The sequence below is a fragment of the Acinonyx jubatus genome, chromosome E2, assembly GCF_027475565.1.
Source record: "Acinonyx jubatus isolate Ajub_Pintada_27869175 chromosome E2, VMU_Ajub_asm_v1.0, whole genome shotgun sequence".
NCBI classification, from domain to species: Eukaryota; Metazoa; Chordata; class Mammalia; order Carnivora; family Felidae; genus Acinonyx; species Acinonyx jubatus.
Genome location: NC_069396.1, coordinates 26,628,419 through 26,647,752, shown reverse-complemented (window position 1 = coordinate 26,647,752; position 19,334 = coordinate 26,628,419). Strand labels below are relative to the sequence as shown.

General features: G+C 44.7%; 1 protein-coding gene and 1 long non-coding RNA gene across 5 annotated transcripts in view; one reads left to right on the top strand and one right to left on the bottom strand.

The window, feature by feature from the left end:
- The first annotated feature begins 48 nt into the window (after positions 1–48).
- Positions 49–10,487, top strand: LOC128313315 (uncharacterized). The gene is made up of 4 exons (XR_008293837.1): positions 49–341; positions 2,463–2,524; positions 4,967–5,081; positions 5,997–10,487. It is a non-coding gene; the product is annotated as an uncharacterized LOC128313315 (long non-coding RNA).
- Positions 4,487–19,334, bottom strand: part of CSNK2A2 (casein kinase 2 alpha 2) — a 42,049-nt gene continuing 27,201 nt past the window's right edge. For 2 of the 4 annotated variants that reach the window (XM_053211178.1, XM_053211180.1), the window contains 7 exons: positions 19,160–19,243; positions 18,253–18,363; positions 17,888–17,989; positions 17,271–17,371; positions 16,319–16,467; positions 14,581–14,674; positions 8,431–8,883 (listed from right to left, as the gene is read on the bottom strand). In XM_053211178.1, the coding sequence (XP_053067153.1) occupies positions 14,598–14,674; positions 16,319–16,467; positions 17,271–17,371; positions 17,888–17,989; positions 18,253–18,363; positions 19,160–19,243 (624 nt within the window). In that variant the 3' untranslated portion in view covers positions 8,431–8,883; positions 14,581–14,597. Of the gene's footprint in view, positions 7,561–8,430; positions 8,884–10,184; positions 10,316–14,580; positions 14,675–16,318; positions 16,468–17,270; positions 17,372–17,887; positions 17,990–18,252; positions 18,364–19,159; positions 19,244–19,334 lie in introns of those variants that run through there. The other 2 variants (XR_008293836.1, XM_053211179.1) reach the window with 2 other exon arrangements.

Sequence of the window (19,334 nt, the reverse complement as noted above, 5' to 3'; positions counted from 1 at the left end):
CACAAGGATCACGGACTTCCTGTCTCTTCCGGTCTTAAGCCCCGCCCCAGTCCCGCCTTCTTGTGGAAAGAACTCTGTTGTCAAGGGACTATTTTTCTCATCCTAATTCCAGAGCTGCTTTTAGAAAACGGAAGGAGACAGGATTATAGAATGTGTGGAGCACGCAAAGAGTGTCAAGGGAACGTGGCGGGGTGGGGTCAGGGGCGTGAAGACCTGGCCCCGCCCCCTGAAGGACTGGGAGGAGTTACAAGGGCAGAAGTAAAGTGGAGAAAGACGCAGAAGGTGGCTTTGCTAAGCAACTGCTTACCAGAGTGTCAAATAGACTGGCCACCGTGTGCAGGGTAAGGTTAAAGCAACCAAACATTACTGAGCACTGTGCTAAGCGCCTTATGTACAGCATTGCTTTAATCATTAACAGGGTCACTATGAGTATACTGCATATCTTGTGGGATGCAAAGCTGTACTCTCAGGAAAATTACCTTGAATGCACTAGCGAACAAAAAAGCCTGAACATTACAGGAATTAATAAAATTAAACAAAATAGAGTTGGTGGAGCTGTTTTTCTAAATCAATTAATACTTAGAACATTTTTAAAAAAGACACAAAATAAGCTATGATATTTCAAGTGTGGAAGAAATCCCAAGTGTTGGAGACCAGTCACTCACTGAGCATCTTCCTAAATATTATATTCTGTGCTCAGGCCTGTGCTGGGTATTGTGACTGACAGAAAAGGAGTTTGCAGTTAACATCATCAACAAGGCTACAAATGGCTAGCGTCAGTTGAGCATTTATCAGGTGTCAGGTACCATCCTAAGAGCTTAGCCTTTCCTAAATCATTTAATCCTCACATCAACCCTGTGAACAATCTAGCCAGAATTTCCAGACATGGCAGGGGGGTGGGGGGTGGGAGGATATGTGGATCATACTAGAGTAGAAAGTAAAAAACAGTTTTTTCTATGAAATTGTTATTTTTGGACGACTGCTGGGGACTGTGCTTTAGGCCAGTAAACAATTTATCCCTTGATTGTTACTAAAATGTCCAGGGATCTTCCTTGCCTCTTCCAGCTCCTGATGGCCCTAGGTGCTCCTAGGCTTGTGGAGCTTCACTGCAATCTCTGCCACCATCTTGGCATACCTTTCTTCCGTGTCCTCTCCTCTCATGAGCACACCGGTCATTGGATTTAGTGCCCACCTTGAATCCAGCATGATATCATCTTGAGACCTTAAACTAATTGCATCCATGAAGGCACTCTTTCCAAATAAGTGCCCATTTCTCAGGTTCTGGGTGGACATGAATTTTGAGGGGACACTATTCAACTCACTACACTACCTCCTCAGAGAGGACCTCTTTGACAACCAGCGTGAAATGGCACCTCTAACCCCAACTTCTTGTCCTCCTACCCCACTTTATTATTTCTTTCCATAGTACTTATCACCACTTCATAGTCTATATAGTTACTTATTGCTGTCTCCTTTCCCCTGTTTTGAGCTTCTGGGAGAAAGAATTTGGTCTGTCTTGTATTCCTAGTACCTAAAGTGCTGGCATAAAGTGGGAATGCAGTAAGCATGTGTTGAATCAGTGAATCAGTCATGGACCTGGGGTCCTGGTCACTGCAGGCCCAGCACAGGTTCTGTGTCTCCTGGTCTCAGCAGCTCCAGACCCAACCCACCAATAAAGATCTTCTCCTCTGCATTGGGGCTCACCTAATGCATCTGCCTATTCACATGTCCCTCATTAACCATGCACTCTCCTCGGTTAAAACGGAACACCTTGGGGTGCTTGGGTGGCTCAGTTGCTTAACCAAGCGTCTGACTTCAGCTCAGGTCATGATCTCAAGGTTCATGAGTTGGAGTCCCACATCAGGCTCTGCACTAATGGTGTGGAGCCTGCTTGGGATTCTCTCTCTCACTCACTCTCTCTCTCTCTCTCTCTCTCTGTCTCTGTCTCTAAAAAATAAATAAATAAACTTAAAAAAAATGGAACACCTTGAGCAAGTATGGGCTTAAGCGCCTTGAACAGATAGACAATCAATGAGCAAGCTGATGAATAAAACGAAAGTGCTTGTTTCTCCCAACTACCCATTCTCAGTAAGTGTCTACCTGAACTGTGTTTAGTTCTTTCTTATGTTGGGGTTCAAAGTTTATTGCGATCATGGCCTTGGCTACAGTAAGAATGATTTTTTTTTATTTATTCTGAGAGTGCACATGTGTGCAAGTGGGGGTGGGGCAGAGAGACAGAAGGAGAGAGAGAATCTCAAGTAGGTTCCACACTGTCAGCACAGAGCCCAGTGTGGGGCTTGAACCCAGCAACTATGAGATCATGACCTGAGCTGAACTCAGACGCTTAACTGACTGAGTCACCCAGACACCCCTATAATATAGATGATTTGATCAAAGGTTTGGAGAACATGAATTCGTGAGTTGACTCCATGGTAGACTTAATTTTGGCATGCTTTTTTCAGGTCCAGACTGTCTTCTTCTGTGCATGTATCCCAGCACCTACACAGGACCACCATCATGGCAGGTATACGATGAATGAATGAGTTGATTAGAGTCAAATGATCACCTCTGACATATACTTTCATTTCAAAGGTGATGTGGACCAACTTAACCCAAAACCACAGATGTCTCTCACAGAAAAATGCATTACACTATCATTCTTTAAGATTGTTTTCCCTTCATCAACATGAATTTATGTAAGGACAAAATACAGGAAAAATCTTGCTTATCAGTAGCTTCCTTCAGTGATTTCTGTAATTATAATGAGGTGGATGAGTCAGTTAAAAAAAAGAAGAAAGAAGGAAGCAGAATTTACAGAGGCAGTGAAGTGATTCCAATCTGGGTAGTGGGTGCAGAAGCTTAGTTGATGCATGAGGCCATTAAGAGTTTCAGAAAAGGTAACAAAATCCTGACCCTCGTTGTGTGAGGTGGGATCTGGGGGTGGTCTTGAAAATCCCATTACTATTGCAAGGGGCTTAGTTTGTTAACCAGAAATTTGCATATAACTATTGCAGAAGTAGCAACCTGTACTTGGCCAACCCCAGAATCTCTGACTATGAATGTATCATAGTCCTGAGTTCAGATAGAATGTTACCTTGGTAGAATGTCACACACAGATTATGGCAAGTAAATCAAAACCATGATACCAGTAATCCTTGTCAAATAGAGGAATAAGTTTCCGATTATTGTGATATTTTGTTATTTAAGATACCTTAATGTATTGGAGAACCCGATGCTTTGAATTTAATTTGCAATGCTTGAAGGAATGTGAAATTACCTGTGATTTTAATTTTAAAATGCTTATAAAATTTTAAGTGTGTAAACATTAAATGTTTAAAAGATTTTGATTTATTAAACTTTAAAATGTATTAAGTATTAAAAGATTTTATTTATTAAATCTGTGAATTTAGACTTAAATATGTTAGTATTTGAATGCTTAGGAAGATTTCATCTCATTTTAGGTCTTTCATATTGGAAGTGCTTGTACAAATCAAACAGATTAAATATGTGATTAAATATGTGGTCTAAGGAAACTAGATTAAGCATACAAGCAATATTTACAGTTTAACCCATTAAGTTTTGAATCGATCGAGCATCAATCAAGGATTTAGCAAAAGTATTTATACATAAAACCAACTACTTTGTAGTTATAACAAGACTTGTAAATTGATGTTAAGAACACAAGAGAAATTAGATTTTAAATGTACAGCTTTAATAACTAAGATATTATTGGGGCACCTGGGAGGCTCATTCATTTGAGCTGCGATTTTGGCTCACGTCATGATCTCACAGCTTGCTCGTGGGTTCGATCCTCGCGTCAGGCCCTGTGCTGACAGTTCAGAGCCTGGAGCCTGCTTCCGATTCTTTGTCTCCCTCTCTCTCTGCCCCTCCCTGCTCGCGTTCTGGCTCTCTCTCTCAAAAATAAACAAACATTAAAAAGAAAAACAACTAAGATATTATTTGAAACACCAGTAACCATAAGCATCCCTTTCAGTGTGCAAAGGCACTGAAAAATACCAAAACCCAGTGGACGGTGTTTGCTCAGGTCAGTCAGAGCCCAGAAACTCAGCACACCTGGCCTCCGAGAGACACAAGGGACTCGCCACACACTGCAAGGAAGCATTTACACCCCACCCCTCTTTGCTGATCGAGATGGGAAGGAATAGCAATGAGGTGGGCAAAGTTGTGCCTGGAGAATCACCCCTTAGCTGGGAGCAAAGATGAAGAGTGCCTTGAAATTGAGTGTCCAGCTGGTAGATGGAGGACCACTGCGTCCCAGCCCGGGTGGTTACACCCAGAGACGACCCTCAGCCTGGAAGATAGCAGTGAAAGAGCCAGTGGTGGGCGGACGAGGCCGCTGCTCATCTGAGAGTGAAGTTCAAATGGGACTCTGTTGGGCCCTTGCACATTATTGTTATTTTTTTAATTTATTTTTTAACTCACATACATATGTGTATGTGTGTGTGTGTGTGTATATGGTGTACAGTTTTTTTTAAATTTTTTTAAGTGTCTATTTATTTTTGAGGAAGGGAGAGACAGAGCATGAGCAGGGGAAGAGCCGAGAGAAAGGGAGACACAGAATCCGAAGCAGGCTCCAGGCTCCGAGCTGTCAGCACAGAGCCTGACGTGGGGCTCAAACTCACGAACTGCGAGATCATGACCTGAGCTGAAGTCAGATGCTTAACTGACTGAGCCACCCAGGTGCCCCGGTGTACAGTTTTGACAAAGGCACCAAGTCATATAACCATCACCACATTTAAGATACAGAAGAGTTTCATCAACCCCCAAATTTCCTCATGTTATCACCTATGCTTAAACCCTGGCAACCACAGACTTATCTGTTCTCCATTTCCTACATTTTGCCTTTTCCAGAATGTCACATAAATGGAATAAGTATCCTTTTGAGTCTGACTTCTTCACAATGCGTTTGAGATGCACATTTTAACAGCTTTTCTTTATTCCTCAGTGTTGCTCATCCATTCTACACCCACCCCTCTGCCAGCCCCTGCGTGCTTTCTTTCGAAGGCTTCCCTACAGCACTTCAAACATAGCAGCCATAGTAGCCATTTTTCATACTTAAGGTAAGTTTTTCCCTGTAATTTTTGAAAAGATCTTTTAAAACTGCTTTTGAAATTGTTTGATTTTGTAATTGTGACTCCACTAATTATCATGAGAAAAAATACATATATGCATATTTTTCCAAAGCTACGTTTTTTTCTCTAAGTTTATTTATTTTGAGAGAGACAGAGACAGTGCGAGTTGGGGAGGGGCGGAGAGAGGGAGAGAGAAAGAGAATCCCAAGCAGGCTCTGCACTGCTAGCACGGAGCCCAATGTGGGGCTTGAACCCACGGAACTATGAGATCATGACCTGAGCCAAAACCAAGAAGCAGACACTCAACCAACTGAGCCACCCAGGTTCCCCAAGAAAAAAGTATATACATTAAAAAAAATTTTTTTCCCCATGTTTATTCAGTTTTGAGAGACAGAGCATGAGCAGGGGAGGGGCAGAGAGACAGGGAGACACAGAACCCGAAGCAGGCTCTAGGCTGTCAGCACTGAGCTGATGCGAGGCTCGAACTCATGAACCGTGAGATCATGTCCCGAGCTGGTCGGCCACTTAACCGGCGGAGCCACCCACGCATCAAGAAAAAAATATTAAAAAAATTTTTTGTATTAAAAAGCATGAGAGAACACCAGTGGGGAAGAAGGGCAGAGGGAGAGAGAGAGACAGAGAGACAGAGAGACATTGAGAATCCATGCTGAGTGTGGAGCCTGATGTGTTGGGCTTGATTCCACAACCCTGGGATCATGACTTGAGCCGAAACCAAGAGTAGGATGCTCAACCGACTGAGCCACCCAGGCACCCCAAGAAAAATATTTTTTTAAAGCAAATGACAATGAAGCTCATAGGATTGGAAAGACATGTAATTACATTTATTAGTTTTTTATTTCATAACTTTCTTATGTTAGCGCCAACACCTTTTCTTTTTTTCAGGTCTCAAACATTCCTGTTTCCCTGGAAAGTGCAAAGACTCTGGGCATCATGTCCCAGTGCCTAACAGAGCCTCACAAGAATTCCATGACTAAAGGCATCCCAGTTCCAACCTAAACCAGTGAGAGAAGGGAAGAGAAGACTGCTTTCTCTGAATCATAGCAGTGCCCTTTCTGAAACAAAACATACAGCACAGTTTTTCCTTTTTAAGATCTTATCTCACAAACATACCGTGTAAAAATGTATGTGCAGATTTGTTCATTGCAGCAATACTGGTAACAGTACTGGTAAAAGTCTCTCATCAGGAAGGGATTGCTTCAACTGTGGTACGTCACACAATGGAACCCCATGCGGCCACAAAAAGGGGTGAGGTAGGTCTATACGTGCTAACAGTAAAACTGTCACAACTAAGCGAAAGCACAAGTTGCAAAAAAGAGAGAATGTGTGGTTTGATTACATTTCTGTAAAAATAAAAATCGTTGATTTTTAAATGTTAGTAAATTATAAGATATACGCCAAAATTAACTATGGTTACCTCCAAGGGAGGAAAGAGTAGTGTGTGTGTGTGTGTGTGTGTGTGTGTGTGTGTGTGTGTGTGTGGGCGCGTGGCATGTGGTAAGGGAAGGCTTTCAGAATTTCTTACCATGAGCATATATTACTTTGGTAATCAGAATAAATAAATGTTACTTTAAACAATCCAAATATAAGCAGGGCCATTGAAAGATGTGAACTGATGTTCTGAATTGCCAAGCACTTTGTGGATGAGTTTTATAGACTGTTTTTGGGTAAGCAGGTCCCTTGTCCCCTTCTCTCAAGGTCAAAAAAGCCTAAGCAAAAATTCCTCCTTTCCCTTCATTCTACAACCTCTCTTCCGCCCAACAGTAATCATCCACAAAAAAGAAACATCTGATATGCTTGAGGGGTTTCCAGAAAACAAGACTTTCCCACTGGGAAGTTAGAGAGCACCCTGGGAAGAAAAATGGGGAGCTAACATTTGAGTTCTGCATGGCATCTAAGAATTCCCAAGTCAATCAACTGTATCTACTCCGAAGAGCCCCTTCTGGTCTGGGAAGGCCCTCAAATGCCAATGGGTCACCACGGAGGTAACGTGCTCTGTAGATAAACATGTGCACACAAAGCACCGTGTCCTCAGGAGCTTTGGGGACGTGCTCGTTATAATGAGGTATTGAGATGCTGTCCCAGAGACCTGGGAGACCAAGAGAAATCTGCAGAGCCTGGAGTCAAAAGGGCCGCGGCATGAGAGTGCCTGCTTGAGAAGACCAGGCCAGTGATGGTGCTGGAAAAGTCCCAAGTCCATCCACTCGATGTCCTGTCGGCCTTACAAAGTCTGCTGGCGGTGGGCCTGCGGGCCCTCCTCGCTGGTGTCCGGGGGCCGGGGGGGGGCAGGCACTGTCTCGGGCTCCCACACCTGTGGAACTGCTTGGATACGACAGAAGCTGCTCCAGGGGCCACTGTGACGCCGTGGTGACCCTGAGGGGCCTCTTTGCTTTCCCCCCACAATTGCTTCAGAAACTGTGAGTGTCCACACCTGCGTTCCCACAGTCACCTGTGCAGGACAAGCAGCAAAGACAGAAGAAGGAATGTTGTGGGAACAAGTGGCTTGTGTGAATAGTGGGCACCCCTGAGCCGCCTGGGTATCGGGGTCTGCCTGTTGCTCCTGCTCTCTACAGGCTGTGGGAGGACGCAGGCCACAGCCAGAGGCCAAGCTGGCTGGCCACCCGGTTATGGCTGCCTTCACCTCCCCACGGCACAGCTATCCTCAGAGGGCAGGCCTGAGGGAGCCAGGGAAGGCTCATTTGTAAAGCAGGTTTCCTTTGTTTTCACTCAACAAATACAACTGGTGCTTCCACTGCACCCTCTCTCACAGCGGAGTGGGCCACTTTTCCTCCCAGCTCGAGGGAGCTTCCAAATGCCACCAGAAGCAGCCCTCGGATCTGGCCCTGAGACCCCTGACCCTTGCCTGCTGGAGGACAGCAGACTCCACCAGCCTCCAAGCTAAGATGCTTTTTCAGAAGGGGCCATGGGGAAGAGGGGCAAAATGGGGAAGTGGAATGAACTATGGAGACACCAGCAAAAGGAAAGCAAAGAAGGGGCTAAGGCATCTTCTGGAGGTCACTAGAGATGATGTTTACCGCCTAGTCATTGGATTAGAAGGAAGGGTCAAGGCAAAACATGGCTTTCCTGGCTCGCCCAGTCTATTAGAGTCACCTGCGGTTTGCCCCATTCCCAGGATTAGTTCACCGTACCTGTTCAACTTCTCATCCCTGGTCAAGAGCTTCCTTAAAAACGGCCCTCCTCACCTCTGGGACTCCCCTTGCTTTTCCTCTGGCTAGAACCTGCTCTTCTTTTTCACTCAGTCCTCTGTGGCCATGGGTCTTGGTTAACGGCCCCTTCCACACTGAAAACTCTCCATACGTTTCTTTTAAAACCTTTTATTCAATAATATATACTTTTAAAATTATAATATGTAACTGCCCGTCATGCCATATATTGCCCCCCGTTCCCCACTGTGGAGTCTGTGGTCGGCTAGTTAACGTGGTCTGCTGGAAAAACAGGTGGCCACAGGCCGAGTCAAGGGGCACGGGAGAGCAACAGTAACCAACAACCATTTTGCATACCCTTCACATTTCCCATGCTTTCTGGGTCAGGAGGAAGTCAACAGGAAGCCAAAGGCGTGTGAACCTTTTACATTCAGAAGTGAGGTTTGAAATACGGTGGCGGGCTGCCCTTCGGTTGGTCTGGTTCGTGCTCGCCAAACCTGCCACCATTTTGTGTCTGCTCACGGAACGTGATCGCGCTCTACACACGTTAAGACGTTTGATTTGGTTCTTGTTCTGCTTATGGAAAAGTGGGAGGAACCGCAACAGACCTGGGGAAAGAGATGGGAGGAGGGGAAAGACGACATTAATCAATCTGACCCGGAGTGAGGACAGGCCTCCACTTGCCTGTGGCTTCCTTCTCTCGAAGAGTGCTGGGAACAGTGTGCAAGCTTGACTTTCCCACGCCACTGTGTGGAAAACCTGGTAAGAACTAACTCTACAATCTCGGGTTTCGAGTAATACCCTCTTCCTTCCTCTCGTGATCACCACTAGCAGAGGCGGTTTCGGGTGCAGGCTCCTGGGAGGAAGAGGGGAAAGCTCCGGACACAGCATGTGTGCCCGAGTCTCCTCCCTGCCTCTTGGGTTCAGAGTGCAGATTTAGGAGCACCGAGGCCTCTCGACTGTTCTGAGCAAGCTGAGTGACAGGCTCAACAGTCCAACGCTGGGTCCCCATCAGCCTTGACCCCGTTTACTGAGGATGTCTTGGGACTAATAATCAGAGGACTGTATTTATACCAGGAAAGTGCCCAGTCCACTAATAAACAAAGAGCAAAAAGGGAGCTCAAATATTTTTAACTCTCCCCTGGGAGCAGCTGTGAGGCATGGCCTAAAAACCCCATTTTCCCTTCCATGTCCAGCACAGTGAAGTGGGTGGTGAGATGCCAGCAGCGGAATTCTAGAAGCAACGTCTCACAGATCGGCACTACATTGAGAGAAAAGGACTGTGCCCCTGGGAAGCTGTCACAGAAACATCGCTTCGTGAAAACTTCCTCTGGGTAAAGGAAGAAAGGCCTTTCTTGAGAAAGGCCGCATGGTGCGTGAGGTTCAAGAAAGAAAGGACTATTTGCCTTTAAGCACTTCAGCAACTGATTTCCAAGCGTCCAGCGCCACTGAGGGTTCCATCAGTGAGAAGCACACTAATTAAAGACACCATCATCTGCCAAATGCAGACACACAATAGCGTGTGCCCGCTCTTGATGCAAGGAATGGGAGTGGGGAGAGGTTTTCATAAACGCAGAACACTCAGCCACAAAGGTTAAAGTTGTGCACTAAAATGGGCCAATCCCAGAAGCAGGTGCCTAGGAGGGGGATTCTGGAGCAAGTACCAAGAAACAGCACAAGCCCCACATGACACCACTCTAGTCCCACCTCTCTTGATAAAGGAAAGCTCCACACGAAGGTGGTGATGAACTGCAACCCCCATACACACATCTTTCCAGTTCAAGGTGCACCCCTCCTCTCCCCCAAGAGACAGGAAATACAAGTTTAAGGGCCTCATAGCAGTGGCTTGTCTCCCGCTTGGGAATCTGGTGGTTATCAACATTTTTATTTTTGAAAACAAGGTTTCACATGACACTTGTCTTTCCTCTAAGGGCAGCAGCACATCAATCAGACATCAGTCATCCAGTGATACAAAGAGGTGGCCAAGTGTGTCTGAAGTGATCATTTGGAAGGGATCACAACCCAGGCAGTGTTGCTGTTCTGCAAACAGAAGGAAATAGTTGGCTCCACGGTTCTTGAAGATTTATCCAAGCTTTCCACAGGGTGTCCAGATTTCTGTCCCAACCTCTTAGTCGCCATTTACAGCAAGAAAAGCCAGCAAGTGCAAAACTGTTAATTTATTGATTCAACGAAAGTTTGTTTTTTTTTTTTTTTTTCAAACAATCCCCAATACATGCAGTTCAGGATTAAGTATCACATTTGTAGCACATTGTTGAGTCTCTACACAAAAGTACTCATGGCATCAGCTGTATAACCCATCACATCACTTTCCCCAGCCTCCACAACACCTGCTTGTCGTCGTTTCCATGAACACATCCATAGAGCTCAAAAGTGTTTGTTATTACTGGTTTTCTCTGCCAGATGTTTCACTGCCACCTCCCCTCCCCCATTCCCACCCTGGGGTTAATTTTTAGAAGCAGGATGTTATGCCACCTTAGACTTATTAAGCTCACTGAAAACCTCTGGCTCCTCGTGTGCTCCCGTGCACCCTGCTTTTGCTTTTAGAAGGGTTTCTATTTCAATGAACTTAACTCCAGCTTACCCCTATTATCTGCAGGAGGGAAGTTTGCTTTTTCCTGCGAGTGCCCATGCAGGAACACAGGTTTCCAAACAAATCGCTCAGTCTGAACTGGCATTAAGGGAAACTGCTAAGTGGGCTTAGAACCACTTCAATGCATATATAAAAATTCTTCCAATTGCTGCTTGTGTTCCCAAATAGTTTTGCTTCCATCCTCAACGCAGCACCTGGGAGAACCTAAGTCATTTCCCTGAGTAGGTGCGGACCGAGACCACGGCCGCCAGCTCTCTCGGGGACTCAGCAGCTGTCTGAGGGCGCCACCTTTCAGCGGCGCTGGAACCACTCCAGGGGGCAGTGCCCATCTCAGGGCGCATTCCACGTCATGAAGGTGGTACCCCTGACTCTCTGAAGAAGTCATGTTCCCTCCTCAAGACCTATCCCTTGACTGTTTTTCTTACTGGTTCCCTTTCCTTTAACCACCTCCTTGCTGAGCCCCTCAGGATTACAAGCTCTTCTGTCTCCTCCATCCAAGCAGTCTGAGTCCCTTCCTTCTCTGCAAGGGAACACACTAGCTTTGAGCGCTGTGAGCAGTGATGCGCTAGAGAACGTCTGTCAGGCCTGGTGCAGCAGCCGGTGTTTAGGCGCCTCCAAGAGCCACCACTGGCACTGCTCTAATTGGTGAGAAGACCCAAGAATGCTTGTCTGCACTGTCCACTTGGCTTCTCCCACTCAGTCACCTCCCACAGGGACAGGACAAGAGCAGGCAGCTGATATGATCCAGGGGAGAGTGAACAGCAAGCAAACTGCAGATGAAAATATCACTTGGCGTTCCATCAGTTCTGCTCTAGCCATGGGACCCGTCAGCTGAAGCAAAGCCTCGCGCTTAGGCTCACTTGCGGTCAATCAGACCAATCTGTATTTGGCATAGGAACTTTCTGTTCTCACCATACCAGGCCTATGTTGTCGAACACAGGCAGTACCTGAGATGATAGTGTAACACTACCCTGTTCCCCACATTTTTTGCTTTTCTTTAGGAAATAACTAAGTCCTTATCATAGGCACTTTTAACCTGTTATAAGGTAACAAAGCAAAAAAAATGCCTAATAAAAATTACTGAGATGAATTTAAGAAATAACATGCTGATCAAAAAGGATAGTGGGTGGGCAAATCTACCTTGGCTTAGTCTAAATAGAAGAACAGACTCACACACACACACTCTCTCTCTCTCCCCGCCCTCTCTCCCCTTCCCTGCCCCCCACACCCTGAACTCTCCATGACCATCTCCTAACCCAGGTAAGCATTCTGAAATCTTGAAGGAGCTAGGTACATCGGGACACAGAATGGCTACGGAGATGGGAAAGAAGAGAAAAGGTCTGGACTGGACTCACTTCAGTTTGGGAAAGAACCACCTACAGTCAGCCAGCCAGCTAAGTGTCAAGACCAGACTCAGAAAGGGGCAGGCTTTTGAAACTCAGCGATGCTAAGGCATGAAGAGAAGTGAAGAGCATAGGTGGTGGAAAAGTAAAGCATACATGAAAAGGAAGAACGATTCCTGTGTCAGAGCCACAAGACAGGCAAGTTATTGTGTTTGCATCTACTAAATCATCAACGGAGAGAGGCCGGAGCACATCACCTGACTGTACTCCTCCAGATGCTTTCAATGCCTCTGGGGAACCCAACAGAAAAAATGGAGTTGCTACTTCACCAAGACTCTCCAGTATGCTCTCCCTGCCTGGTCCAGACAGACAACTAAAAACAAAAAAAGTGGAAGGGGAGAGAATGGGTGACGAAAAGGGGAGAAGTAGGGGGGCAAAAAAGACACAGTGGCACATCTCCCTGATAATCACCAACAGTGCTGCCTAGAGGGGCACATCAGAAGGCTTCTGCTGCCTGATGTGCCAATACAGGTCCAGCTGAGAGCTCATGTCTTGGCTTTTCAGGCTGAACAAATGGACTCGTCAATATACAGAATGTGCAACACAGACAGGTAGTATCGGCATGAGAACCTTAACTGAATGCATTTCCTGGCTTTGGGGTCTTACTTTTAAGTTGTAATCCGTGAGCTCAACTCTAGTAAGAGTTTTATTTGCATTTCAAATCCCCACCGACCAAACAACAAAAACAGAATCTACATGTAGAAATAGGACCTGCTACCAATACCAATATGATTTTATTGGAATATGGAATGTAAACAGAGGTTTTCAAACAATCAATCTAACCTTATAAAAATGTATGGCATTATTAAATAGTTAACAAAGAAATCCTCAACTATGATGTAGGTAGACACCTCCAGCTCTGGCCTAGCTGTCAAGTTCCCACAGCTGTGGCATGGCTCTGCAGCTGGGGTGAGGGGGGACTGCCTGCAAAGCATACTGGTGACAAGTCCCCAAAATGACATCAGCTCTACATTTTTTACTTTTTAAAGCAGAATCTAGCTTCCTTTGCTAACATGAAGGCTAGTGCCATGGGTCCCAAGCGTTGATACTTGCTCTATGTGCTCCAAATCCTCACCAAGCCCCTCGCATGATGCTCTGCTCATCCCTGGGAGTGGGCTGGCCCTGCACACAACCTGTCCCTGCAAGTGAGAAAGACTCAGCTTTGCCATCACATTCACATGGTACCTCTCAGAGCTTAAAAACGCAGGTTACCCTGATTACAGAGGGAAACTGCTTCTCATGAGGATAAAACGAGGCAAAAAGGGGGGTTGGGGAGAATACATTTTTCTGACCCAACAGGTCTTTCCTAAATACATTCTAATAGGATGTTTCTCTCCCTCCCCAGCCTGCCTGAAGACTGACTTTGCAGCTTTCACTATGGTTGTGACCAAAAAGTCTCTTTCAGAGAGGTGTGTTAAAACAGGCACACGCACACACACACACACACACACACACACGGATGTATGTGCTGGGAAATGGTGAGGCTTTCCTTACAAGGCTGCAAAAGGAAAAAAAAGGCTACACAGAAAAAACAGCAACAAGGTTTTATGGTTAGGCAAATCAACAAAGGTTACAGTGAGCTCCAAGTTATGCACTTTGCATCGAACTTTTGAGGAGACAGACGGCCCTGGACACAGCGTCACAAGGTTTAAAGTGATGCCTTCTGACAGCAAAGGGGACCCTTGTGAGAGTGACTGCAGTTTGCTCCCAAATGAATACACTTAGAAGAAAACTGCAGGGATGAGGTACATTTCCTAGAGAGCTCATGTCATAAAAAAATACATAAAACATGAATTTGTAAAAGAGCTTAAAAAAAAAATACTGTCACTGTTTTAATATCTCCTTTTCGTAAATGAGGCTGGTGTGTCAGTATAGACTGCTGACATTTTGCTAAAACTTGAGCCTGAATCTCACCAAAGGAAACCCAGACCACAGTGGAATAGATAGGAAGTCAGATATTCAGAGCTTGTTGACGGAACAGGTTAATTCAACAGCGGTCTCCTGTTAAATAAACGCAAATGCACAACAACTCCGAGTCTCTCATCTCCCATGCATTCCAAAGGGAGTGTTCCCTCAGATCCTGAACTATGTGCATCGTCACACTGCCAGAATGGCGGCTCCCTGTAGTAACTAGTACTGGGGAATTTCTTTCTTTCTTTTTGACATTTAGGTCTTTACTCTTCTTTGCATTTAGAAGGAATGACTAGAACTTCTTTTTATCACATTGTAGTTTCCTTCAAGATTTGTGTTTGGTTGGTTGATTTTATTGGCAAGCATCAATGCCGCATTACCCATCGCCTTCCAGACTTCACCGGGCTGCCGTGAGGCCACTGGAAAGCACAGCGTTGTCTGCACAAGGTTGGGACTGCTCCTTCACCACAGGGTCTGCAAGGAAACAGGACAGAAGTCAGCTGAATCAGGGCTGGTAGGTGTGGGAGACACCATCATGACAAAACCCCTTCCACGGTGACATAGACAGACTGACAGGGAAGACAGAGTCAGAAGGGCAACGGAAATCACAGAACTAGGGGCGCCTGGGTGGCTCAGATGGTTAAGCGTCTGACTCTTGGTTTCGGCTCAGGTCATGAGCTCAGTTTCTGAGTCTGAGCCCCATATTGGGCTCTGCACTGACAGTGTTGAGCCTGCTTAGGATTCTCTCTCTCCCTCTCCCCGCACTAATAAACTTTTTTAAAAATTAAAAAATAAAAACAAATTACAGATCTAAGGTTATAGAAAAATCAGACATTGAAAAATGATCAGGGGAATTTGCTCTTAGAGTCAACTCCTAACACTTCCCTCAGAAGGCAAGTTGAATCTCTGAGGCCTATGGAAAACAGAGGCCCAGACTCACTAACTTCCCACTGTTCAAAATTACTACTTATATTCTTATGTGTTCTTTTCCTTGAATACTGTCATATCCAACCCCCAATTTCTTCAAATCATGTGTGCTAATGAGTACTTTGGAGCAAAGGGAGAATGAAAAGAGCCATTAGAAGGCCTATCAATTTTAAGCAACAGTCATTTGAAACATTTTTTCTTACAAAAGATGTGTATTCAGAAAAGCAAATAAATCACGAATTACTTACTATAAAACACTGGAATTCTTAGTTCAATTTAACTCAAAGGGTAAAAACGGCTTCCTGTGCCAGAAATTGGAAAGAGGACATCTGAGTTGCACTTGTCTGAGGTCTAGAAGACCAAAGGGTAAAACCTTTCCAATTTGCTGTCTACTAATGCTTACAGGCCAAGAGGTTCAAGATTTATTTTCTTCAGGTAAGATTTGTTTAATCTTAGGGGGAGGAGGGGGGGAGGGAAGACAGCATACTGGCCAAGCAACAGACAGGCTGAAGGTTTTCTTCTCAATTCAGAGAGTGAACAGAGACGGGTCCTGTAACCTTCATCCCCAGTCTCCCCTGTGCCTGGACTAAATCATCTCACATCGCCAACAATTAAGGGGAAAGTTTGTTGGAGACATCTTTATCGGTGGGGGGTGAGGAGGCCTGTATGCATGCAGACAATAAGCAACCACATGCACTGAACACATACACACACTTTGAAGTGAGACCTAAAAATTCTTTAACGCAGGTGAGATTTTAGTGCAGTCCTTCCATACCTGCTTTCCTTTCCTCAAATTCCTTTTGTTTATTTAACTCATTTCCTTCTTTGAAGATACACTACAGTCACCTTTCACTTTTAACTAACTATTTGGTTTTTGAAGGGAAGAATACCTTTGGTTAGGTTTCCATACAAATATATACACTTGAAAACAAATTTTAGATACTTGTGATCTATAAGCTCAGGGCCACAGGGAATAGTCCCTCCCGGACTCGAGGGAGCTAAGGCAGTGAACAAGCAAACCCCTCTGCAGAGCAACTGCAAAGTTGTCTCAATGGTCTAGAACTAATGAGGCCAAATTCTAAGGACGATTCAATACAAATACCTAGAATTCTCTTGACTGATCTCAAAGATGAAGAGAAGTATTTTTCCTTTAGTAAGTTATGCCCCTGAAAACAGTCCCTGGAGACTCACAGAAGTATGGGTGCTCCATGGCCTCTTTGGCAGTCAGTCTCTGCTGATGGTCATATCGCAGAAGTTTGTCCAGAAGATCTAGGGCCTCGGGGCTGACGAGATGTCTGTTCTCACTATGGATAAAGTTTTCCCAGCGTTTCCGTGAATGTCTGAGAAAAAAGGGAAGCAACAGTATTCTGAGATTAAATTCAACAAGGATCCTGACGCATTAGGGCTAAAGCCAACAAAATCTTAGAATAATGCACTGATTCCAAGCTTGTGAAACCTCATTCTCGCTGGTACCTGTCCCACCCCCGCACAGATACACTCGCAGCATCCTAAAATAAAAACTGTGCTCTATGACTGATAAATAAAATTAGCTCTAACTTCTACATCTGATTTAGTTTGTGGCACCTTTCTAGATCACTTTTTATGCCTCAGGCTTTTAATCAATTTTGGTGAGGCACAGAGGTGATGGGAGTTATTTTTGTTGTTCAGCAGAAATATTTAGAGAGCTAGCCTCAGAAACATAGAGGTTCCATAAACCACTGTTTGAATATTGTCAACACATTTACTTTTCAACACTACTGCACTGTACCTGAAAATATGCTTTCAAATTTGCTATCTTGTGGAAAATCCATTACACCGAACAAGAAAAACTGTAACAGTCTTACTCCTAGAAGAATCACAGCTTTCGAAAATAAGCACATGCTGTACCAGAAAGCTGGTTTCTGTAACAGGATTTTGTCTTCAATTTTTTACTGATTGACAGCCTATCTCTTGGAGAAGTACAATAATCGAAAGACACATGTAAACACTGCCCAAATACTCTCAAAAAACAAGTTAAAAAAAATACACACGGGAATAAAGAAGTGTATTTCAATTCTGCTAGGATTAGCCAGCGATTTCAGCCAACACTCCCACTTTTGAAATGGGGTAAAACCCTCTTTCTCTCTCCCTCTCTCTTACTTACTGTCCCAGGATATCGTTGAAGTGTGGATCTAGGTCTATGTGATACTTCTTCAGATAGCCATACAGCTCATCTGTACCCAGAACCTTGGCAATGCGAACAAGCTGAAACACAAAACAAACTGACCAAATCACTGAGCACAGGGCTCACTGCAAGCCTGTGAGGTGCTATCCCAAGGAATTAGGGGGACTTCCACATCACTCTACCTCCAGACACCAGATACAGACTGGAGCCGGGGGCTGACAGCGGCAGACACAAGGACACGATGTTCACAGAAAGCAAATTTCCAAACTGCCTTTAAAATGGTAACAACTTATGACAATAATCTAGAAGCTGACGATTACAAGAGGCATCACCTAAGGACTAGAATCTAGTTTTATTTAGACAAGGAGTGCGTGACTTCACAGACTCACTCTGGAAGTTGGGCATAATATCGCTTTATCTGTTATGTTTGGGGACCTGGTAACCACAGACAAAATTTCATGAAATTCTTTACCCTGAAGGAAAACTTATGTGCACTCAACGATATTTAGTGGCTCAAGGGTATCACCCCTGTCAAAGTACTCCATTTTCTCGGCTTCTGCCCCTACACAGGGAGGGGCTAGTTAGTGTTTGCTCACCTGGTCGTAGTTGTCCTGTCCATGGAAGAAGGGCTCCTTTCGAAAGATCATGCTTGCTAACATACAGCCCAAACTCCACATGTCCAAGCTGTAATCATACATCTGAGGAAAATAAGGTTGGCCTGTCAGGGAAGGGTGTTACAAACGCATTTTTCAGATCTGAATTTCTAGTCTTCAGGGTGACCTTTGCACATATTTTACAATTCGAAGCAAAAAAAAAAAAAAAAAAAGTCATTGAGAAAAATTTGAAATTATCACTTTGGGTGGGGTTTTCAATATATCCAAACTGCTAAATAAACAGCAAACGGGGAGAAGCACTAAGGCAATACACCCCAAATGCACAGATGCTTGGCTAACAGTTTTACCTGATAGTCCACGAGGAGCTCCGGGCCCTTGAAGTACCTCGAGGCTACACGGACGTTGTACTCCTGAGCAGGGTGGTAGAACTCTGCCAGGCCCCAGTCTATCAGTCGCAGCTACAAACATGACAGAAATCAAACATGTAAAGCATGTAGTTCTAGACTCCTGCGCCTTGGAACCAGGCCCCATCACACTGGCTAACAATTACATGGGCCACACAAAAAATGTCAGCAAGCGCACTGGCAAAAATTACACTTTCAGCAACTGTGGAAGAGGTCATTTCTAGAGCAGAGCACTCAAAATCCTATTTGCTTTTTCTTTTTGAAAATTTAAATTATCCTGGGCTTCTCATTCTCTTTAGATCAATAAAACTTAAGCTTTTCTTTCTGTCTCCATAGCACTTCCATGTATAACACATTCCCCCATCATTAATAGCTTCCATTATAAGTTCTAGCCACAACGGAAAGGGTTGGGGACATACAACCCCAGTCCAGGATCAAAGCGCTGCTCCAGCTTCTCATTAATCTAAGTAACTGATTCATTTACTCATCTATCAGGGACAACCAGAACTGAATATCAAAATAAGGAGGGACCTAAGTGTACTTTTGAGGCCAGGCAGATTGGTCTGAGGGTCATTAAATGAAGTAGAAACCATCAGCTGTAGTTTCTTTGCAGGGTCCTCCAGAAAACCATGACCAAAATAAACAAGGGACTATAGTTAGGTTCAGCTGTCTACTTTCCTTGTGTACTATACTTATGCAAAGTAGAAAGCAACCCTGGAGACTAAGAAGTAACAGAAGCCCGCCAAAGAAAACAGCATGGGTCTCCAGTACCACCTCAGTACTGGCCAGCATTCTGGTCGGCCGTAAGCCTTCCGAGGAAAGACTTGTTGCTGCCTGGCTGCAACGGTACCTTTTTCTGTTGATGATCTATCATGACGTTGTGAGGTTTCACATCCCTGTGCATGATTCCCTTGCTGTGGCAGTAATCCAGAGCCTATTAGATAAGAAAGCACAGAGAAAAATAAGCAAACCGTCTACCAATTCCCAATGCAAGCATATTCTTATTTGTGATAGCCTGACTTGAG